This window comes from Mustela nigripes, chromosome 12, assembly GCF_022355385.1.
Source record: "Mustela nigripes isolate SB6536 chromosome 12, MUSNIG.SB6536, whole genome shotgun sequence".
In the NCBI taxonomy this organism is placed as follows: domain Eukaryota; kingdom Metazoa; phylum Chordata; class Mammalia; order Carnivora; family Mustelidae; genus Mustela; species Mustela nigripes.
The window spans coordinates 10,901,956-10,923,594 of NC_081568.1; the positions used below are offsets into that span (position 1 = coordinate 10,901,956).

At 42.0% G+C, this 21,639-nt stretch overlaps 1 protein-coding gene across 1 annotated transcript in view; it reads right to left on the bottom strand.

The window, feature by feature from the left end:
* Positions 1–15,562, bottom strand: part of DNAH5 (dynein axonemal heavy chain 5) — a 205,275-nt gene extending 189,713 nt beyond the window's left edge. The window contains exons 1-9 of the mRNA XM_059416774.1: positions 15,539–15,562; positions 15,277–15,411; positions 12,127–12,211; positions 9,033–9,193; positions 7,647–7,868; positions 5,169–5,306; positions 4,230–4,406; positions 3,174–3,287; positions 2,047–2,154 (exon numbers count right to left, since the gene is read on the bottom strand). Coding sequence (XP_059272757.1) covers positions 2,047–2,154; positions 3,174–3,287; positions 4,230–4,406; positions 5,169–5,306; positions 7,647–7,868; positions 9,033–9,193; positions 12,127–12,211; positions 15,277–15,411; positions 15,539–15,562 — 1,164 coding nt within the window. The remainder of the gene's footprint in view (positions 1–2,046; positions 2,155–3,173; positions 3,288–4,229; positions 4,407–5,168; positions 5,307–7,646; positions 7,869–9,032; positions 9,194–12,126; positions 12,212–15,276; positions 15,412–15,538) is intronic.
* Positions 15,563–21,639: the final 6,077 nt, after the last annotated feature.

Genomic DNA, 21,639 nt, shown 5'->3' on the forward strand with positions numbered 1-21,639 from the left:
TATATGCTTATATTTATATACTTAAATATATATTCATAGACAGAGTGAAATGATTCCCACAATCAAGTTAACATATCTATCCCTTCACAATTACTGTGTGTTGAAAAGATTTAAGATCTGCTCTCTTAGAGACTGCTGAGTACACAATACAGTAGTATTAACTATAGTCCCCATGCTGTGCATTAGACCCCCAGAACTTATTCATCTTTTTTTTTTTTTAAAGATTTTTATTTATTTATTTGACAGACAGAGATCACAAGTAGGCAGAGCAGCAGGCAGAGAGAGAGGAGGGGAACCAGGCTCCCCACTGAGCAGAGAGCCCGATGTGGGGCTCAATCCCAGGACCTTGGGATCATGACCTGAGCCAAAGGCAGAGGCTTTAACCCACTGAGCCACCCAGGTGCCCCAGAACTTATTCATCTTATAACTGAAAGTTGTACCTTTTGACCAGTATCTCCCCATTTCCCACGCTCTCTGGCTCCTGGCCACTATCCTTCTACTCTCTGCTTCTATTTGTTGGCCAGTATGTACTGTCGAAATCATTCATGGAATCACAGAGTTGGAAGCACTACAGCAAATCAACAGTTCGGGCCCCCTCATGGGTACAGGGTGAACACCTTAACCAGCCAGGAAGGGATTCACTTCCCTACCTTCCCTACCAGTCTCCTTAGGTAGCCTGCTAGAACATGTCACTCACAGTCTCCAAGAGCCATGAGAAGGCCTGTCCACCCTGGTCATTTCATGACACCAGGAGCTGGAGCAGAAATGTCAGAAGGAGAAGCAGCGGAGAGTCAAGCTGACATCCGTTTCCACTCACGTTTTATCCATCCCTCCAAACTGTAAAAAACTTCTTCAGAATTTTCCTATGACTATTTTTTAACAGTTTAAAAGGAAAATCAGATGACCAAACAGTATACGTAGAAAGACATGATGTCTGGGACGTGTATGCAAAGGTTGGCAGTGCGCATAAACCATGGACGGCGTGTGGCAGAACCTGGGTGTCCGGAACCTGGGGGGTTGTGTACATTCTTTCCTTTTGTACCTGCCTCAAATTTTCCACAGAGAAAGGTTTTTCAAAATTAGATAAATGATGATTTCACAATTTTGTTCACAAACGGGCCTTGTGGATAAGATGCATAAAGCCTGGCGTGATGACACAAAGCGACTTTTGAGTCTCCTACTCCAGGGAATATCCCTCATGACCATAACAAGTCCTTCTAACGTGGAAAGAAGTGTGGCAAGAAGCTCGTGGATTTCCCTCCTCTTTCTACCCAAGTGCCTGACTGAGCGCAGAAGAAAGGGAGTCTCCCGTCCAGCTCTTGAAGGGGACGTTCCCCTTCCCAGCAAGACCTGTGCCTCCTACTATGTTAACATTCGCAACACAAGCCCAGATGAGGCGAAAATGCCTCTGTCTTAATACAACACTTAAAATTTTCACCTTGGGAATGAAAGTCATTTACTTCTCAGAGACTGTTCAAAATGGGAAAAACAACAGTGCTCACCATAAACAGTTACGAGTTAGGACATAAGGTTTCAAGATCGTTATGTTTTTTGGCAGAATCATTATAATTGCTTTATGGATTACTGAAACATTGCAAGTAGCTTTCATTATCATGATTACTGTTCTAATAACACCAAGTAAACAACTGTGGCATCAGATAAATTTGGGAAAGTGGCACATAAAATATAAAGTAGGAGAAAGCCAGTTAAATATAGTTTTTCTTAATTAAAATTTACCCAATAGGAATAAATAATGTTGCTAAATAACATAGGGAAAGAAATTCAAAGAGAATCTTTATTTTTTCATTTTATTATATAAATAACACCATATTTATTATCTTTGGAAATAATGCCTTATGATTTGTGAGAGTCAGCCTCGCAAATACACTTAAGTTGTATCTCTATTGAAAGATTAAAATTTTTTCTTTCACTGTAGGATACATACACGCTGAATTATGCCAATGTAATATTTTCTAATTATTAAAAAATTAACCACTGCCAAAAATATGTATGTTACCACAGACAGACTCTATGCTATCCACTCACCTTTACAAACAGAGATGTGATCTTCTCAGAGGTGTTATAGTAATGAGAGATACTATAGATCATTTTAATTGCATTTATAAGTGTAGGAATAGCATCAATCATGGATATCTGAAAGACATCACAAAAGTTTTCAAAGAAACAAGTATCAAATTCAGCAAAATTCTAATACTCTAACCATTCAATCTTCATTAGAATAAAATTAGCTAAGAGGCTTTTTTAATTTTTAAAATATTAACTAACACTACTAGTTACTAACAAACTATTAAACACTTACTAATGAACTACTTACTAGCAAACAACTAACTTAACACAATTACCACTCCCACTAACATATTGACATTTCACATAAATGTATTCAAGAGTAGTTTTATTTGTATTACTTAGTCAGATGCAGTTAATCAACTTTTGTTTCAATGCAAGAAACATTAACTTTCTGTTAATGATAAGGTTAATGGTGAATGTGTAATAAATAAAAGCAGACACTCCTAAAGCTTAAAGACAAAGCACCAGCCAATAACGCTTCCCACACTTCTTTGAATATCATCCAGAATATCAATTACAATACTTAACGGAAACTGGAATATACAATAAAGGTTTTTAAAAATAGTATTTCTTATCCATCATAGACAAACAGATCTAGATAGACATGAATACAGCTGACCCTTGAACAACACAGGGGTTAGAGGCACCAACCCCCATGTAGTTGAAAATTCAGGCATAACTTCTGACTCCCCCAAAACTTAACTACTAATAGCCTACTGTCGACCAGAAGTCTTACCAATAACATAAAAAGTTGATTAACACATATTTTGTTTTTTACGTGTATTATATACTATATTGTTACAATAAAGTACACCAGAGAAAAGAAAATAGCTAAGTAAGATAAACTATATTTACAGCTCTGTACTGTGTTTATTGAAAAAAATCCACACGTAAGTAGACCTGCAAAATCCAAACCCGTGTTGCTTGAGGGTCAACTGTATACATATATAATTTTCTTGAGAGTAAAAAGAGGTTTCAAAGACTTTTCCAACAGACTGTAATAATAACGAACCAAACTCCACACTCAAATCAGCCAGGGTAAAAGGGTCTTCAGTAGACTAAGCAAGTAGAGACCTTTAACTCACAGGGTCATTACCGTACAAGGGGTCACAGCATTTTTCAAGTGTGTACAGGTATTTGACATTGTCCTTGGCTTCATTCGCTGCATCAGTGACTCGAATATCCATCTCCCGCCACGTCTGAGGCAAGACAGGAAAGCATTGTTAATGCATTGACTACAGAGGAACTTCCAATAGGGCAGCTGCTAAAAGTCACCACAAGTCCCCTGTGTCAGACATCCAGTTTATCGTCTGCACCTCGCAGGAAGCTGAAGCCACAGGACCGAGGGGTATTGCCACATTGAAGAGCAATGTAGAGTTTTTGAATGAAGTTTTAAAGGGATCTCCTCACAGCCTTCTCTTGCAAAATCCCCTCAGTAACTAGAACAGCATCAAGAGGGCGGCGCCCCATTTGAATCCACTCCTTCTCTCCTCCCCCAGCTCCTGGATCCATTTTGCGCCTCGCTCCCTCATTTTCTATGGTAGCAGACGAGAGCCAGCAAGGAACAGAGCCCAGCAAGATGCCCACGAGCAACTTGGAGGCAGGTCCTTCCCCGGGCGAGACTCAGATGAGCCGATACCCTGACCACAATCTCAGGGAAGATGCTGAGTCACAGGCAGCCACCTGAGCTATATTCCAACTCCTGACTCACAGGCTGTGACATAATACATGTCTGCAATGTTAAGTTGCTAAGCTGTAGGGTAATTTGTTACACAGGGATAGAAGAGCAATACTCTAGGGCCAAAAAAAAAAAAAAAAGAAAATTAAAAAAAAAAACATATTCAAGTTAAGTTCTTATTTTACTACTCCTGCTTGGTCCAAATTCAAAAAATATATATAATCGTGATCTTGTGCTACATCTTAATTACATGCAATGCCCTCTAATAATATGTATACTTACCTGGACAGCGGCCAACTGATACCGTTGGTTTAAAGCCTATTTCCACAGAATTATAAAAGGGCAACATTATCCAATCTTAAAGTTTGGTCCACATTTTCCTGTGCCTAGTTACTCTACAACACGAAAATGCACACCGAATTTTTACTCCTGTGGCACAAAGCAAAAAGAAATGGCTGACAACCTTCAGAAGCTTCGACCTGGCGGCAGCAAGCACGACCAACACACCCCTCACATCTGGGCTTTTTAACTGATCCAAGAGGTAGTTAAATTTGGACAGTCTTTTTTTCCAGTGCTCCAGCTCTGCTCGGGGCCCAAGGTCATCCGCTTCCTTCCGCAGCTGGTTGTTTTCGGCAAGGACCTGAAAAGGCACAGCAGAGCCTTGGACCTCTAACGAGGACTGGCAGTACGAAAGTTACACGTAGACAAAGAAAAATAAGGAAATAAGTCAATTATGCTATTGGAATCATGATATATTTTCATTCGCGTGTGTGCTTCAAATGACAGCCTTCTACTTGTATCCATTTTGAATGCTTTAACAAAAATTTAGTTGACTTGTTCTAACTGAAAACTACTTATTTAAAAAGCTTGAATGAACTTTTGCAGGACCTGACTTCACAAAGTTTCCTTGACTATCCCCTTGCTGTTTAATCCTGGAGCAACAGAACCTTGGAAAGCCCCTGTGCCCTAAGTTGGTTAATTTTCATTGTGCTTATTTTCCAACTCAATGTCCATCTTCACTAAGGATTTTTCTGAAAATATTTTTTTCTTTAAGTCTCAAGCTCCCTTTCAGAAGACAGTGTTTGGAAAACTCCTTGTTCTTCTACAGAGGTCCTATCTCAAGTAAAATATACCTTGAGAAAACAATTGGCAAAGTGCAATCTTCTTGGACATAAGTATTTAAAGCCATTTGTTTCATCTCTTCAAATTCTTTATCTTCTTAGCTAATCACTATAAATTAAATTACATTGAACTTCTCACCTTTTTAGGGGCTTGAGGTTAAATACTGAAGAAAAAGGGAACAGTATACGATATGCTCTTCCATTGACTACTTCAGTAGCGTGGCATGTGAAACTGATGATTTTTTGGAAATTACCTGTTCTTTCGGGTTTCGGGAAATTACCTGTTCTGTCTGTTTGATCCATATTCTCACGTAACCTTCTATTTTCTCCAAAGCCTCAGGATTATTAGCTAGAGTCATGTAGTCTATTGGTTCCTTCAGGGTTTTCAGTTCAAATATGTCACACTTTTGAAGGTTCACCTAATTAGAATGAAAGTTAAATAATAAGATGATGTTAATTTAAACACACACACACACACACACAAACACTCTTCTGTCGACCCTAGGCTTAGAAAGGTCTCAAGGTTTTCTCTAAACTACCGTGTTCCCTGGCATCTCGATCCTCCTTTACGAACTGACGTGCCACTCAAGATGACGGAGAGCAGACTTTGGGGAAAAAAGGAGTGTACTAGAGAAAGAGAGAATCATCATAACATCACAAAATTTGGGAATTAACAAGGAACTTAGAAATTACTTAGAAATTAAAGAGTCAACTCATAAAACTAAAGAATTATGGGAGAGAGAGCTTCAAGGAAATTGACTGGAGGAAGAGTAATTTCTAATCCATTACATTCTTTTTTGACACTAACCAGATGAGAAGACTCTCATGTCCTTACCCAATCACATCCTTATAGTTAGCAAGTTCAATGGCAGGTACATGGGATGAGCTTAGGGAACAGGTGTGTTAGATTTTGACTTCACAAAGAAACCTGGTGCATTTTCTAGGACACATAAATGGACATCAATATTTGAGAAGGGCATTTCCTTCTCGTAAAGATGCACCTGCCACTGGAAATGCCTGAATACAGGTTTCAGGCCCAACTGGCTTTTACCAACCACAGAACAAGTACATTTCTCTCAACTGGTTCAGAACCAGCAGGAAGGGGTGTGGTTGTTTGTCACCCTCAAATGCCAATATGGCTAAGGAGCCACTTGACAAAGCCTAGGCCTTAAGGGCTTGTTGGTAACCAACACTGAACCAGAGCTTTCCCATTTCCTTCACTTGCTTCCTACTACAGCCCTGCCAGCTCTAACCTTAGCTGATGGCCTCCAGCCCTGGCTCCCACGCTCAGAAGCTCGATGTCTGTCCATCTATGTGGGGCTCAGAGACACCACTCTGCTCCCAGAACCTAGCCTCCCCACTCTGTGTTTTTCACTTGGCTTCGCTCCAGCAAAGTTCTGAAAACCCACCAGGGCAGGCACCTGCCGCCACTCCCCTGGGCTTGTGCTCACGCTGCCCCCAGTCTGGAAGAACCTCCCCAGCACGCCTCCATCCCTGACCTCTCCTGCTCAGCACCTGCCACCTGCCGCACCTGCAGGAGTGATCCTTGGTTTCCTAGGGGCGGGCTCTCTATTTCATGAAATGGCACAATCTCCCCACTAGGTGGCGGTCCACCCACTCTTTCGAATATCTCTACAAGAGGAGGTGGAACCCTATGAAAGCATTGCTTTTTTAGGGTTAGCAATTCAACTGGCTTCAACTTGCATCTCACTATGGCCTGCATCAGCGTTCACTGCAGATAGAACTCGGATATGACATGGAATCATCCCACTCCTGTCTGGATGAAAGTAACTCCACTTCCGCATTCATCCTTGGGAAAGCCCAATGCCTCCCTTCCCCACTACTCCACTAAGTCCAAAACGCTCAGCATTCTCTGGAGAAAAGTGAGTGACACACTGTCATTGGTGGGGGCGCCTGGGTGGCTCAGCCAGTCAAGCATCTGCCTTTGGCTCAGGTCATGACTTCGGGGTTCTAGAATGAACCCAACATTGGGCAACCTGCTTAGCAAGGAGTCTGCTTCTCTCTCTGCCCCTCCCCTTGCTCATTCTCTCTCTCTCAAATAAAAAAAAAAAAATCTTTAAAAAAATACATTGTCATTGGTATCATAGGCTGCATTTCTCTGTCTCCCATACATACCTGATCTGGGCTGTTGTCGCCATGGTTTTGAATCCAACACCTTCTGCCCCCAAGGAACCGGTAACACAGGCTTACCTTAGATCACACAAATTTTATGGAAGCTAAACCTGACCTTTGCCAAACTTATTCTTAAAGGCCCTTTTGGTCACAGGCTGAACCACAGGACCCAATCCGCTCCTTCCAGCTGTGTCAACTCCTCTCTCCTTTCTGTCTCATCTTCGGGATTTCCTCCATCCCAACCCATAATCCACCACCCCACACTCACGTGCACACACGTGGACACACACAGACACATACCACACACCCTGGTTCCAAATTCCTTTCCTTCTAGGACGCAGAGCGATGCCACGAGCATTCCATATGCTCCCCTTTGCAGTCGAACGTTTGCTATTCCTAAATAGAACCCTCCATCATGGCCGACCCGTCTAAGGGACCCCCTAATGCATTAATCCCTTAAATCTCATCACCACTACCTCTTGAAGGGGCAATAAAAACTCCCACAAAATGTTTTTCCACATTTGCTGGGCAACGGAATTAAGACCATCGAAGGGAAGCCTTCCATACTTAGTGCTGATTTCTTCACCATCTGATAACTTCTGAAGGAATTATTTATTCCCTCTTACCTTCTCCTTCAAGCTCTCCTGGGCGCCTGACAGGACGCTCACAAAGCCTTCCAGAGAGCTCAAGAACTCCTGCCGAATGCTGGCTGCTTCCTGAAGACCCTCGAGTTCGCCCAAGCCCTGGCTCGTGGCCCTGAGAGCGGGAATGAAGATCTCGGACAGCAAGCGCCTCATGCTGTTAAGCAGACCTCCATCCGCGGTGTCCAGCATATTAAAGCTCACCTCCTGGAAAACAGTTAGGAGACCCTCTGCTATATAAATCACCTGCAACGGCAGCATGGCTGCTGAGTCGTTTCTGAATGCTGTCAGCTCATCCGCTCTCTGCAGAAGTAAATGAAGATGGACCAAAAGAGAAGAGCAAAAGCTCTGAGCCGACCCCTGCAAGAGTTGGTGACCATCGCCTGCATGTCAGCAGACGCTCAGAAGCAGGCAGGGGACTAGGAAAGCCTCCAGGTGGTGGAAAGGGACAGCGTTAGCGGTGGGGGAGCTAGAGGCAGCTCCAGGAAGTGGGGCATCCTGCAGGATGGGGGAAGGGTGCATCTTTGGCTTTCTCTTGTCGGTCCCAGGGAAGTATGCTGGGAGTACGGACGGATGGAAGACAGCTGGCACTCATGAACCAGGTCCTGACCATGTTGGCCAGTCATTAGCATGACTATTGCTTGCCTTCCTCGTGGCCTCCTGCAAGTCTCACACTGCAGGCCAGCCACCCGGGCTGTTTCCTGGAGAAGGGGCTTGGTTTCTAGGCAGGTTGCCGCCAGCTGGAGGTCAACATTCTGTTTTCTGTATGGACTGGCTTTGAATTGTGTGTAGATTCAGTCTCTAAGTGCAGGAAATTACTTTTCTGATACCCTGGTTAAGATGTAAGCTTTATACTATTCTAAACTGCAATCCTCAAAATAAAGTCATGAACTAAACAGAACCCGAGACGTTACCAGCTCATTTGCTCCAAGCTGATAATGCACCCAATGTGCGCAGAGGAGATTTACACTTTACTTTGCACAAAAAATAAAATTATATATCCATCATTGTAAATCTTATTGTAAATGTGTGAAATTTGCCATTAAGTAAGTAATGTATGGGAAATTATGTTTAAAAGGCAAGACTTCCCTGTTTCACCCACACATACACACATGCGTGCCCAGGCATACATATAATATTATATCCAATTGTGATAATAAACTGAACACGAAGTCCTCTGACTCAACAGATTTAAAGGAAACATCCTCTTGCTTGCTGTGAAGCCTTTTAGAAATATCTCTTCGAAAGTATTTTTAGATAGGCGATGGACACAGTGGCTAACTCTCTAGGGAGGGATTTTTTTTTTTTTTTTTTTTGAGAATTTATGTGAGTTTTGGCAATTTGGGGTAAAGGACTGCTCTTGCCCCTTACCCGATGGATGTTCTCAGGAGTGATGGCTCTGGAAGGGTCAGTCCTGATGAAGAACACACATACTCCGGTAAGAGCAACATCTTTTCCCTCCGTCACGAACACCTTGGGTTTTTTAATCTTCTCAGAAAGAGGATTTACTCCCCCTGGAGCACCAAGCTGTCCTACAAGGGCAGAAGAATTTTAGTTTCACCATTACTATCTATAGTCCATGTGCCTGCCTCTTAGAATGAAGCCTCCTCAGGAAAATATTGTCATTCTGACTCATCCATGTGCCCTGGAAGGTCCACTGCTCGGACAATCTCTAGCCGAAGGCCTGAAGGGATCTAAAAGGAGCTAGTGATTCCAGATCACAGGTTTATTTCAGAATCATTGCTCTAGCAAAAAACAGCAATGAGAGGTCCAGAAATGAGACTTTGGTCCGAAGTAGATTCTTGTCAAAGCTACAAAAGTCATTTCCACCCACAACAGGTCACACAGTAGAGCCATTGAGAAGGGGTGAGTAAGGGAGGGGACAGCATCTACTGCACGTGCTGTGTGTCAGTTCCCCTACTTGGTACCGTGTCGATGTTACTGAAGTCAGTATAACCCTAAAGGCAGCTGTGACCTGCCCTGAGTCCCAGCCAACAGGTGGCAGAGCCAAGATCAGAAACCAGCTCTGACTGTAAAACTCCAGACCCCTGCTGCCCTGTCAGTATGGCGCTAGAGTCAGGACACTGTTGACCCAGGAGAGGGTCATGATGAATAAGGAGCCAGACTCCCAAGGCTTGAGTCTTGGGCTGCACTTCCCAGCCATGTGACCTTGGGCAAGTTACTTAATCTTCCTGTGCCTCAATTTTCTGATCTGAAAAATTCAAATACTAATCCTAGATCCAAGCATCTGGATTAAAGGAGTTAATACGTGTGAAGACCTTAGAAAAGGACATAAAAATCGTTGCTCACTAAGTGTTCTCATTATTGTTATTTTAAAATTCATTTTTGGTCATGTAAGCACGCAGCTCATTGAGTGGACCATTTAAGTACGCAACGCTGGTCCACTGTGCTCTCATCTGCCCACGAAAGTTTTAGCTCTTCATGTGACACAGTAGCTCAAGCAAGATTACTGGCGTGGGAGGAGGACAGTGCCAAGGGTGAGATCTGGGGAAGGACATGGACTGGAAGTTGGGTCCTAAAACCCTGGGATTAGGACCTCTTAGAGGAACCCTCTCCTAGGCTCTCCCCCAACAGCACTGGGCTGGGGACTTGGACTGAGGCTTTGACAGAGAATGCGTCCAATAACAATAACCAGAGGAGGGAAGCCTGGGTGGCTCAGCTGGTTAAGCAGCTGCCTTCAGCTCAGGTCATGATCCCAGCGTCATGGGATGGAGTCCCACATCGGGCTCTTTGCTCCACAGGGAGCCTGCTTCTCCCTCTGACTCTGCCTGCCACTCTGTCTGCCTGTGCTCGCTCGCACTCGCTCTCTCTCTCTGACAAATAAATAAATAAAATCTTTAAAAAAAAAAAAAAAAAACAATAACCAGAGGATATCACCATGGGATGCACAGCCACCAGTCACCATCTCTGGAGAATCCACCTAGTGCCCACAAGAGCAAAGATCCAGAGAATCAAGTTCAGCCAACTATGAAAGTGACAATGTCAATCAAGTCAAAGCTCTCCTGCCACCTGTCGGCTCTTGTCCCTGCCCTACTTCAAGCTCGACACAGTCAGCAACTGTGGTTTACACAGTGTGGACAGGAGTTTCCAGAAGGATAAGCTGAAGAAGCAGAGGAGGACCAAATGCTTCTCTCCCGCAGCAAATACGGACCTTCTCAGATCCCTGCTGGAGTGGAAGGAAGGGAGAAGACCAGAAGTGAAGAAGACTGAACTTTAGACCAATTAATTTTGATCAACTGGATGTTTTTTTTTAGTGTCTGAATTGAGATAGTACTTACAACGTGAAGCAACGTGAAGTAAGAATTTTTCTTACTCAAGAATATCCAGGAAAGTCAAGGAATGGTCTGAATTCTAATCCAAGGTCAAAAGATTAAAGACAGTCCCACCAAAAACACTTAGAAGGAGAGCGGGAAACAAAAATAAGCTTGCATCGTGTCTACATCCTATGAACCCTTCTGGTTCAATGTCAGATTTACACACAAAGGCCTACTCTACCCAGCACACATTTCACAGACAAACTCAACATTTCATTTGACTTTATGTTTTGCAATCTGGGATAGAATTCAAAACATATGTATTTCGACTTTTCTCTCAGTGTAATGAACTTTCTGACCACAAAATTTCAGATGAATAATTCTAGAAAAATGCCAATCACTTTGAGTACATATTCATAATTTTCTCAGTTTTTAAACAAAAAAGCATTAACCATACTATATGCCAACAGCAATAACTACTTTCCCTTTCTTCAAAAAGGTCATAAAAGGATGAATATAATATTTTAATATAATCATTATATTTTTGTTTATGTCCCTAGTTTGGCTTTAAAATTATATGAATTCACATAAAAGTGGAATGGGTTATGCCAGTTGAATCCACACAAAGATTTGCAAATTTTTCTTAAGTGAAAATAACTAAACTTGTCATTCCATATTACTCGTTTGAATCATCGACAGTAGAAAATAAACATAATGTGGTATTTAGCCAGAAAACTCATTATGCTCATTGGCAACAATTCTTATGTTAAAAATAAATGATGTCTATATAGAAAAGAAGCAGATGCCCATAAAAAGTTCTAGAACATAACTGCATAGAAGGACTCGCATGGACAGAAAAGAAGCCTCAAAATGTAAAGTACATTGTTATTCCTCAGTCACCAGCCCAACCTGAAATGGGAAACCAAATATCTCAAAGTTAGAAAAACCAGGCTACCTACCTATCATTATCAGTCCCTTCTCCTTCAAGGGAAATGGAACCTGGGCCTCACCTCACAGAGGCCCATTTGTCCCATCGGCCAAGGTGGAAATGTAGGTGGAAGTGTAGGTGGCCCATCTGTCCCATGGGCCAAGGTGGAAATGTCAGCTCCAAGGGTGGCCTTCAGCTTCATGCCATCCTTGGATGAACCTAGCAACACATTTGTGGGTAACATAACACCAAGTCTGGATACCTGTTTCTGCCACATCCACATCCTGATAATAAAATATAAGGTGACGAAGACCGCCAGCAGTGAAAAGCTGATCGATTCTTTCAATCTGCAAAAAAGAAAAGGCAAGGTCACAACTTCGTGCTGAATTAGAAACCATACTTGTATCAGCAGTTGCTGTCATCTTCTTTCACAGATAAAACTGCATCAATGCAAGCCATAGAGAAGGCATTATATTGTTTGCAACATAAAAATAGAGTAAGTGCCTCACCATAATAAAAATGTAACTCAATGAAGGAATTCAATTAATCATGAAAATATTTGTTACATATACACATTTGAAAAGAGACTGTCTCTCTAGTTTTGCTAATTTCTGAAAGTGCTGAGCTGCTGAAAGCAGATAAATATAGAGGTGCTTCGTTTTCACTCAATCGCAGATCAGAAAGAGAGAACAAATACCTTTTAAAACCCAGTCTAATGCACTAGAGACAATTAATATTAAATTATAATAATCACTGAAAAATGCCAGAAGAACACACATGATTACACTCATCCAACAGCAGTCCAAATCTTAGTCTGTGAGCTTTGCCATACAACTAGAAGTATGCCAGATGGCCTACTACCAGTGGCACAGTTTTAAATTGATATTAGAGGAAAAAGGATAAAAATCTACATGTCCATTAGGATAGCTACTGTTAGAAAAAAAAAAAAATCCTAGAAAATAAATGTTGTCAAGGATGTAGAAAAATTGGAACCCCTGTACACTTTTGGTGAGACTGTAAAAATGGTACAGTCACTATAGAAAACAGTATGGTGATTTCTCAAAATATCAGTGGAATTACTCTATGATCCCAAAACTCCACTCTTGGGTATGTACCCCAAAGGACTGAAAGCAGGGTCTTGCAGAGATATTTGTATACCTTGCTGACCTAGCGTTATCCACAGCAGGCAAACGATGGAAGCAACCAACTTGTTCATTAACAGATGAATGGATAAGCAAAGTGTGACATGTTCAATGATGGAATATTATTCAGCTTTAAAAAATGAAGGAAATTCTGATCCATGCTACAACACGGATGAACCTTGAGGACATTTTGCCAAATAAAATAAGCCAGTCACAAAAAGACAAATACTGTATGATTATACTTATAGGAGGTATCTAAAGTAGTCAGATTCATAGAGACAGAAAATAGAATAGTGGTATTCAGGGGCTAGGGAAATGGGTTTTTTGATGATACCGAGTTTCAATTTCACAAGACAAAGAGCTCTGAAGATTCGTTACCCAACGATGTGAACATACTTCACCCTACTGAACTGTATACTTAGAAATGATTAATGGGGCACCTGGGTGACTCAGCAGGTTAAGCGTCTGACTCTTGATTTCAGCTCAGATCTTAATCTCAGTGTTAAAGGGTGTGGAGCCTACTTTAAAAAAAAGTTTAAGATGGTAAATTCTATATCCTATGTCATTACCACAATTTAAAATAAAATGTTTCCAAATGAAAAACTCTAGCCTGAAAATTTTACTGTGGAAATAAATAAGCCCCCTTCGATTTCTACCATATTATAGACAAAACTATAATAAATAAGGAAGAGCAAGTGGCGCCTGGGTGGCTCAGTGGGTTAAGCCGCTGCCTTCGGCTCAGGTCATGATCTCAGGGTCCTGGGATCGAGTCCCGCATCGGGCTCTCTGCTCAGCAGGGAGCCTGCTTCCCTCTCTCTCTCTCTCTCTTTCTCTGCCTGCCTCTCCATCTACTTGTGATCCCTCTCTGTCAAATAAATAGATAAAATCTTTAAAAAAATTAAAAAATAAAATAAGGAATGTTTCCTTCATTAGACGTCCTTGATAGAGGATGCTCTGGGGCCAAGTAGGAGGCCCTTATTGAAATGAACTTCCAAGCCAAAAATGCGAAGGAGGTACTTCCAGTTGAAACTTTTGCCCCTCTACGTTGCTTGTGAGCCCAAGCTAGGATGTTTCATTTCAGTCCCCAGGTTTTGACCTTCCTGGTCCTGAATATGACACAGCAGCTTAAACTGGGCTTCCTATGGTTCAGAACTTCTACTCGTTCATTCCACTTGCACAATCCCAAATCCAGATGTCTGAATTGGGGCGTGGGGCAGAGGTAAACGTTTCACCCGTGGAACAATCTTCAAGATTGAATTAGGTAGACTCTGTCTACTTTTATTCCTCCATTTTGGGAGGCTGTTTAGTGCTCTCCACCCCTAACTGTTCCACTGACTCCTAGTGACCCCACCAAAGTGACATGGCAGGAAGGTACACAGCCAGCAGAGTGCTGGAGACAGCTCATACTCGTCATGACAGCCAACTGATCACAACTCTTTCCAACTAAGCCTTTAGTAACATCATGTTAGTAGTCTGGCATCAGCCATGGTGGAAGTATTAACACCACAGAAATCAGCAAACACTCAAAATGGTGCTTCCCTCTACCCTCTTGCTCAAAGCTGTTTTGTTAAACATTTAAAAGCGTAACACCAAATAACATTATCAATACTGTGACATCTCTATCAACAGACAGGACTCACCCTCTCTCTCTATTTTTGTGCCTAAAAAACAAACAAACAAAAACAGCAACAAAAACATTTAGCAACTACTATAGGGCTCCTGATATGCCTTTCTTGGTGCTCAGGAAACTATATCCTCCCGTATTTTGACCTACCCTCTCCAAAATCAAATTATACCCCAGATTTTGGAAAGAAATCATGGTAGAAAATGGAAATTAAGTTCAGGAACAAAAGAAATCAGATTCAGCTGCCAAACCAAAGTCAAAGCCAAGGAACTATGGCACAATTCAACCACCAGGTTAGAACAGGATAAATGCAAAACACAATAAATCAGAGGCTGAGAGAAGATTCTATTCTCCATATTCAGGTTCCAAGATGGTGCTTGAACCCAGCTTCACTGGATTCAGAAATATGCAGAATTGCTGTCAGAATCATGGGACTTCAACGACAGTTATAAGCAACCCATTCAACATGAAGAGTTGGAGAACCCTACAGTCAATCTGCCATCACCTGTTACCATCAGAATGGAGTCCTGCCCATTTAGAACAGATACCCCCTCCACAGCCCAGCATAGATCATGCCATAGGACTGAGTCAATAGACTCTCTGTGCCCTCCATAATTAAGTCAGTGAGAACTCAAATGCATCTCACCTGATTCCCCTCAAGAATGGCATCTTCCACTTCAGTTTTGTCCAGGTCTATGCAGGAAGCTATAATTGCAAATAAGTAGGCATGCCTACCATCCAAACGTGCCCGTTTGGCTTCCTTCTCTTCCTTCAGTCTTTGCTGTAAGAAAGGACCAAAAATGTTACATGACAACTGCTGTTCTCAATGGATTCATTTTATGATAATTTCATGTCACTATTGCTTTTTCAAGTCTTGAGTATTTGGATAACGGACCCCTGAATGGTACCAGTTTTTCTGTACTATCTTCCATTTTCAGAAATACTGTTATTCTATCATGAAAATAAAATGTGCTCATTGTTTTTAAAATTGTATAATACAGAGAAGCTAAAAAGAAAAAAATCATCTGTCATCCAGAAATTATTGTGGCAATTATTTTGTTCTAAATCTTTACAGATTTATTTCTATGCATATATAAACATTCAACAGACATACAAAAAGAGATCCCTATTTTTTTATAAACACTCCCTAAGCCTTTAAAGTAATATTCTCCTACATTACCTCTTAACTTTATTGTTTGTCTACAGATTTTATCTGGTCTTGAAATCGATTTCTGAGTACCACTGCTTACCTTTAAACTGATTAGCCATTATAATATTAAGGCATATTCAATAGAACAAATGTGAGCAGTTGGAAGCATATCCTTCCATTTGCACCACGCTCATACTAACATATGCAGATGTCTACACACATCTCTATAGTCTACTATAAAATCTGCCATGTATTTTCTTTTAATAACACCCCACAGACCTAGTTCTACTTGAATACAGGGTATTCCTATCTGTGTGATAGCTGCAAAATATTCAACAATATGGATACATCAGTTAGGACATCCTTAGTAACTAACTGTGTTTGTAGCTGCAGCATCCCACAGCTCTTTGGCAATATGACCAGGACATGAACCTCCCCTCCTCTTGAATTTGGCTGGCCCTGTGATCAGTTTTCACCAAAAAAAAAAAAAAAAAAAAAAGTGCAGACTATAAACCTGTCTAGGCTAATCCTTAGATCTTCAGTTTCTGCCTTTGTGTTTGGGAATTCCCCCCTGGGAACCCAGCTACCATGCTGTGAGAAGTCCAAGTCATATGGGGAGACCACAGGAAGAAAACCAAGATGTTCTGGCCAACAGCCCCAGCCAACCTAGCCAACAACACTCCAGAACCAACTTTCTTGGTTCTGGAGTGAGTAAGCTATCTTGGACATTCCAAACTAGTCAAGTCTGCAAATGACTGCAACCCAACCCAACACCATGTGAAGCAGAACCACCACCCAGTTAAGCCCAATCACCCACATACTCAAGAGAGATAAAAATAGATTGTGGTTGCTACTGTGAGCCATTATGTTCTGGTATGGTTTGTTATGCAGAAGTAGGTAACAGAGTAATCCTTGTAGAATAATTTCACTGATTGGACAGAAAGCAAATGGATGTAGGCTTGAGAAAAGATAATTGAGAAAAGAGAAATACAAAGATATTGAATGTAAACTAGTCTTTCCAGAAGCTTGACAATAAAGGAAAGAAGTATGGCACTAGTAGATAGAGGGGTATTTACAATCAAGAAAGAATTCAGGTCATGATCTCAGGTTCATGAGAGGGATCCCCCCATCGGGCTCTGCACTGAAATGGAGTCTGCTTAAGATTCTCTTTCTCTGGGTGCATGGGTGGCTCAGTTGGTTGAGCAACTGCCTTCAGCTTCAGTAATGATCCTGGAGTCCCAGGATTGAGTCCCGCATCCAGGTCCGTGCTCGGCAGGAAGCAAGCTTCTTCCTCTGATCCTTTCCCCTCATGCTCTCTCTCTGTCAATAAATAAATAGAATCTTTAAAGATTTTTTTAAATTTATTTATTTGATCAGAGAGAGAGAGAGAGATGGAGAGATCACAAGAAGGCAGAGAGGCAGGCAGAATTAGAGGGGGAAGCAGGCTCCCTGCTGAGCAGAGAGCCTGATGTGGGGCTTGATCGCAAACCCTGAGATCATGACCTGAGCTGAAGGCAGAGGCTTAGCCCACTGAGCCACCCAGGCACACCTAAATAAATAAAATCTTTAAAAAAAAAAAAAAAAAAAAAGAGATTCTCTTTCTCTCCTTCTGCCTCTGCCCCTCCTCCCCAATTTGCATGTACACTCTTTCCCTCTTTCTCCCTCTCTCTCTAAAAAAGAAAAAGAAAGAAATTTTTAACACACAAAAAGGAACTTAAAAAACAGTGATGAGAGAAGTTGGGGATTTCAGACGCATTGAAAGGCCGTCCCTGGACCCACGCAATGAACATTTGTCTTCTAGAACCTGAAGGGACTGCTCCAAAGAAGAACTGGGGAGGTGGGAGAGGGATTGGGTTTAAAAAATAATAAACAAATAAACCTATTTTCATGCCCAGTTCTCCCTAAAGGAACCAAGACAGGTCCTGACACAAAGTACACATTCCATAAATATCAAATAGAAAGAATTCTAAATCTCTTTTCAAATGTGGCTAAAACAAGACGATGTCCTGTTGTTTCAACTGTTTTCTTCCTTCTTGGCAGGGAGAAATAAAATGCTTTTCAAAATGAACTCTTAGGGTTTGCACTAAATGGCTTCAGCGGCTTGAGAACCTGGTGGGCAACCAGGGGAGCCAGGAATCAGGCGTCAAAACAAGACGGCCAATGCTGGGTAGCGACAAAGAAAGCAAAGAACTGGAGAACCAGAAGAGCCCGGATGTGAAGTTACTGAAGGCTTCCAAAGAATAGAGAAACTGAAATAAGACTCTACCATGACAACACATTCTCTATGACCTGATTTTATAAGACTCCAAAGGAAAAAAAAGTATATATATTCTAGTGGCAGAAAGGAGAGATTGTTCCCTAAAACAAAACGCTAATTATTCTATTTTTACTTAAGTATCACATAGGAAGAAAAATTCCAAAGAAGTGTCATGTGTACAAAGAAAATTATCAATGTGTTCTTAAAGTAAACTTTTCAGAGCTACACTGAAAAGCATGTCAAGCAACAAGTATGTTCTTGCATAAAATGACTGTTGTCTCTCTAAAGACAAGTAACATGAAGCAAGCGCCCGGAGCCATGGAGAAGAAAGACCATATGTCTGTCGATCTCAGCTCTCATTGCCGTATCCTAAGGTATCCTGGTACAATGAGGGAATTGGGGTTTTCCTACCACAAGAAGTCAGTAACATCAAACGAGTATTGAGTGGCCAGATGGGAGCACTGTCAGCCCATACACTTGAGCCTGCAGCTCTCTGGCTACTAGGGAACGGCAGCAACCAGCAGTCAGGTGATTGGCTGTCTGGAGGTGGCTATTCTATCGGCCGCCATGTTTCAACATGGAGGACACTTAGAGTGGGAGGGTGGAGGGGGATGAAAACAGCAAGAGGTAGATGATGGAATATTTTTTTTCTAGAATCACATTAAAATTGTTCCGTGTTTTATAAGCAAGCACCAGTGGATGGAGGCAAGGAGGAGCCCAGAAACCTACTGGATTGATGTCCAAAGAAATCTAGAAAGTAGTCTTTCTGCCATTGGATGACAAGGTATGCTGTGGCCAGCCTAGAAGAAAAAGGTAGCTAATACGCTAGCTCACAGGAAACAAGTGCAGCTTTAAGGCCACCGACGTCATGTGGACCAATGAGTCCTGGTTGTCAGAAGGGTCCCGGGTTCCAGTCCTGGCTATGCGACTTGCGTCTGTCAGTCAACACCTCTAGACTTCCATTTCCTTAATTCTAGACTCCAAGCCTTAGACGAGCTGACAACTAAGCACCAATCCTTCTCTACCACCCACCATCTACCATGAGCTCCTTCTCATTGGATCAAAAGTTAACAACGACAAGAGACTTGAGATTTTAGGGGCACCTGGGTGGCTCAGTTGGTTAAGCAGCTGCCTTCGGCTCAGGTCATGATCCCAGCGTCCTGGGATCGAGTCCCACATCAGGCTCCTTGCTAGGCAGGGAGCCTGCTTCTCCCTCTGTCTCTGCCTACCACTCTGTCTGCCTATGCTCGCTCTCCGTCTCTCTCTCTGACAAATAAAAATAAAATCTTTTAAAAAAATAAAATTAAAATTTAAAAAAAGAGACTTGAGATTTTAAAATACAAATCCCAACAAAGACCCAAAGTGTGTGCTTTCATGATAAAGCTCTATGACTTTTTTCATGACAAACCTACCCATTCAATTTTTTTAATATACTGACTTTTGCCTTTGACTCTATAGTTAAGCATAAGTCTGCATGCCTAAAGATAGACCACACACATTTCATTTTGGCTCCAGGTTGACAATTCCCAAATATATGTAGTAAAATGGAAATACAGGTCCAAACCTGAAAGGTAATTGTGAAGATTAAATTGGAATCAGTCTTGAGATAATATTAAGTCAACTAGCACTTGAATTAAAATGGTATGACCAAGGCATTGACCCTGGACATCAAAATTCAGGAGGAAGAAATTGTTTCAATAATAATGTCTTAAATTATACAAATGTTTAAACTCCCTCCACCCTTAGAAAACCCAGCTCCACTGGCAGGTGTGTCTCAGATTCAGACCTATCCCACTGATATCACTGGCAGCCAGAAGTGAAAGTCGGGTCTAGGAGCCCCCTTGTGGCTGAGCAGCAACAGCCTTTTCCCCACCCGTCCTGACAATGTCAGAGTACATTTTGCTCTGTTTGCCCTGGTGACAGCGCTAACTATGGTTCTGCTAGTCATCGTTCACGTACTGTGGTTAGGTTTTGATGTCACAAAAGCCCCATGAAGCAGACATTCCTATCTCCACACAAGGAAACTGAGACTACGGACCATTACCAATTTCTTAAGAGCACACAGCTCAGTAAGCAGCAGGGCTGGGAAACCAAGCTCTGTCTATCGTGTTTGCAGGACCAAGCCAATACATGGTTGTCCCAGGCAACTCAAATTGCTATTCCGTAAACATTATTTCTTTAAATTTCCACTCAAGGACTATCTAGGACACTTCTGGGGGGGTGGGGGAGGCATATACATTGCATGGATTAGAGAAGGAGCTGTGTGTGTGTGTGTGTGTGTGTGTGTGTGTGTGTTTGTGTGTGTGTGTGTGTGTGTGTGTGTGTGTGTGTAAACTGGGGTTAACTGGCACCATTTTCTGAGTTACACCAGAGACATTAAGTGCCACTGCAGACTGGTTCTAGCTGGCTTCCAGCCGGCATGCCCTGGGTCTGGCTCTCTCATTGCACTCCTGTGTCTGAACAAATGGTAACCTCCATCCTCAACTCCTAAGAGTGCCTACAAGGTGGGCTTCCTGCTTGGGCGACCAGTAGGCTGGACTCCATGCTTTCCCCGCTGCTGCTGGTTTTGTCTGAACAACTTCACTGTTATCTATGATGTGATCCTGTATACCCCAGGTCTTCATAGGACGCCATTGCACAGAGAAGTGTACGTGCCACAGAAGGGATTCCGCAGCCAAAAAAATATTCATTTAAAAAAGAAAAAGTTTTTCCAGGTGACACGACCAGCCTTGTTGCAAGTCTGAACGTGAGAAAGAGATCTGTTTTGCTGAAAGTCAGTTGCGTACTTTTGAATAAATGTATTTTTACTTTCTTGATTTGGGTGTTTTGTTCTTTGATGTATACAGATGCAAGCAGCAATGTAACAAATATGGTCAAGGAGCGTAAAAACTAGATTAAAATCCTCACTGGAGATACCTGCAAAGAAGATGAGTCCAGGAATTACAGGTGAAACCCCTCATCTTAAATCACAAAGTAATACCTCTGAGACTGATTCTGTTTTGGCTCTCAATATCAACCTCAAGTCCACAGGAAATTAATCCCTGATGAAACAGTTTTAAAGAGGCCAAGAACATGGGTTTGATCATCTCAGGCCAGTTAGCTTCTCTTTCTATCATCTTCCCGGGCTGTGGATGAATCAGGGCAAATCCATGAAGGGATGAAGAAATTATCCGAAGAGCACGCCCAGCTGAAATGCCTCCTTATTGGTAATCTGTCACGTGTATAACTTGTTCTTCTTAGCTCTTGAGGGTTAAAATAAAATAAATATCAACTGAATCTCATCATTCTCTTAAGAGGAACAGCTCCACAAAGTGGGATGTTTTCTACTTTAATTTTTACGATATCCCTGGTGCCTAGAACGGTCCCTGGCACATAGTAGAGCGTCAACTGATGTCTAATGAGAGGATAAATTAACCAAATCAATCATTTACAAGCCACTGTCAAATAATTAAGAGCTGGAACACTTTATTCTAGTGCAGTCTGAGCCCGTGATTGCAGGCTCGGAATTCAGTGAATGAGCTCCTAAGTCTTCAATGCTACTGTGTCCCGAGTATAAACCACTGCACAAAAAGGCACCATAGTGTGGATTATGCTCTCCCTCA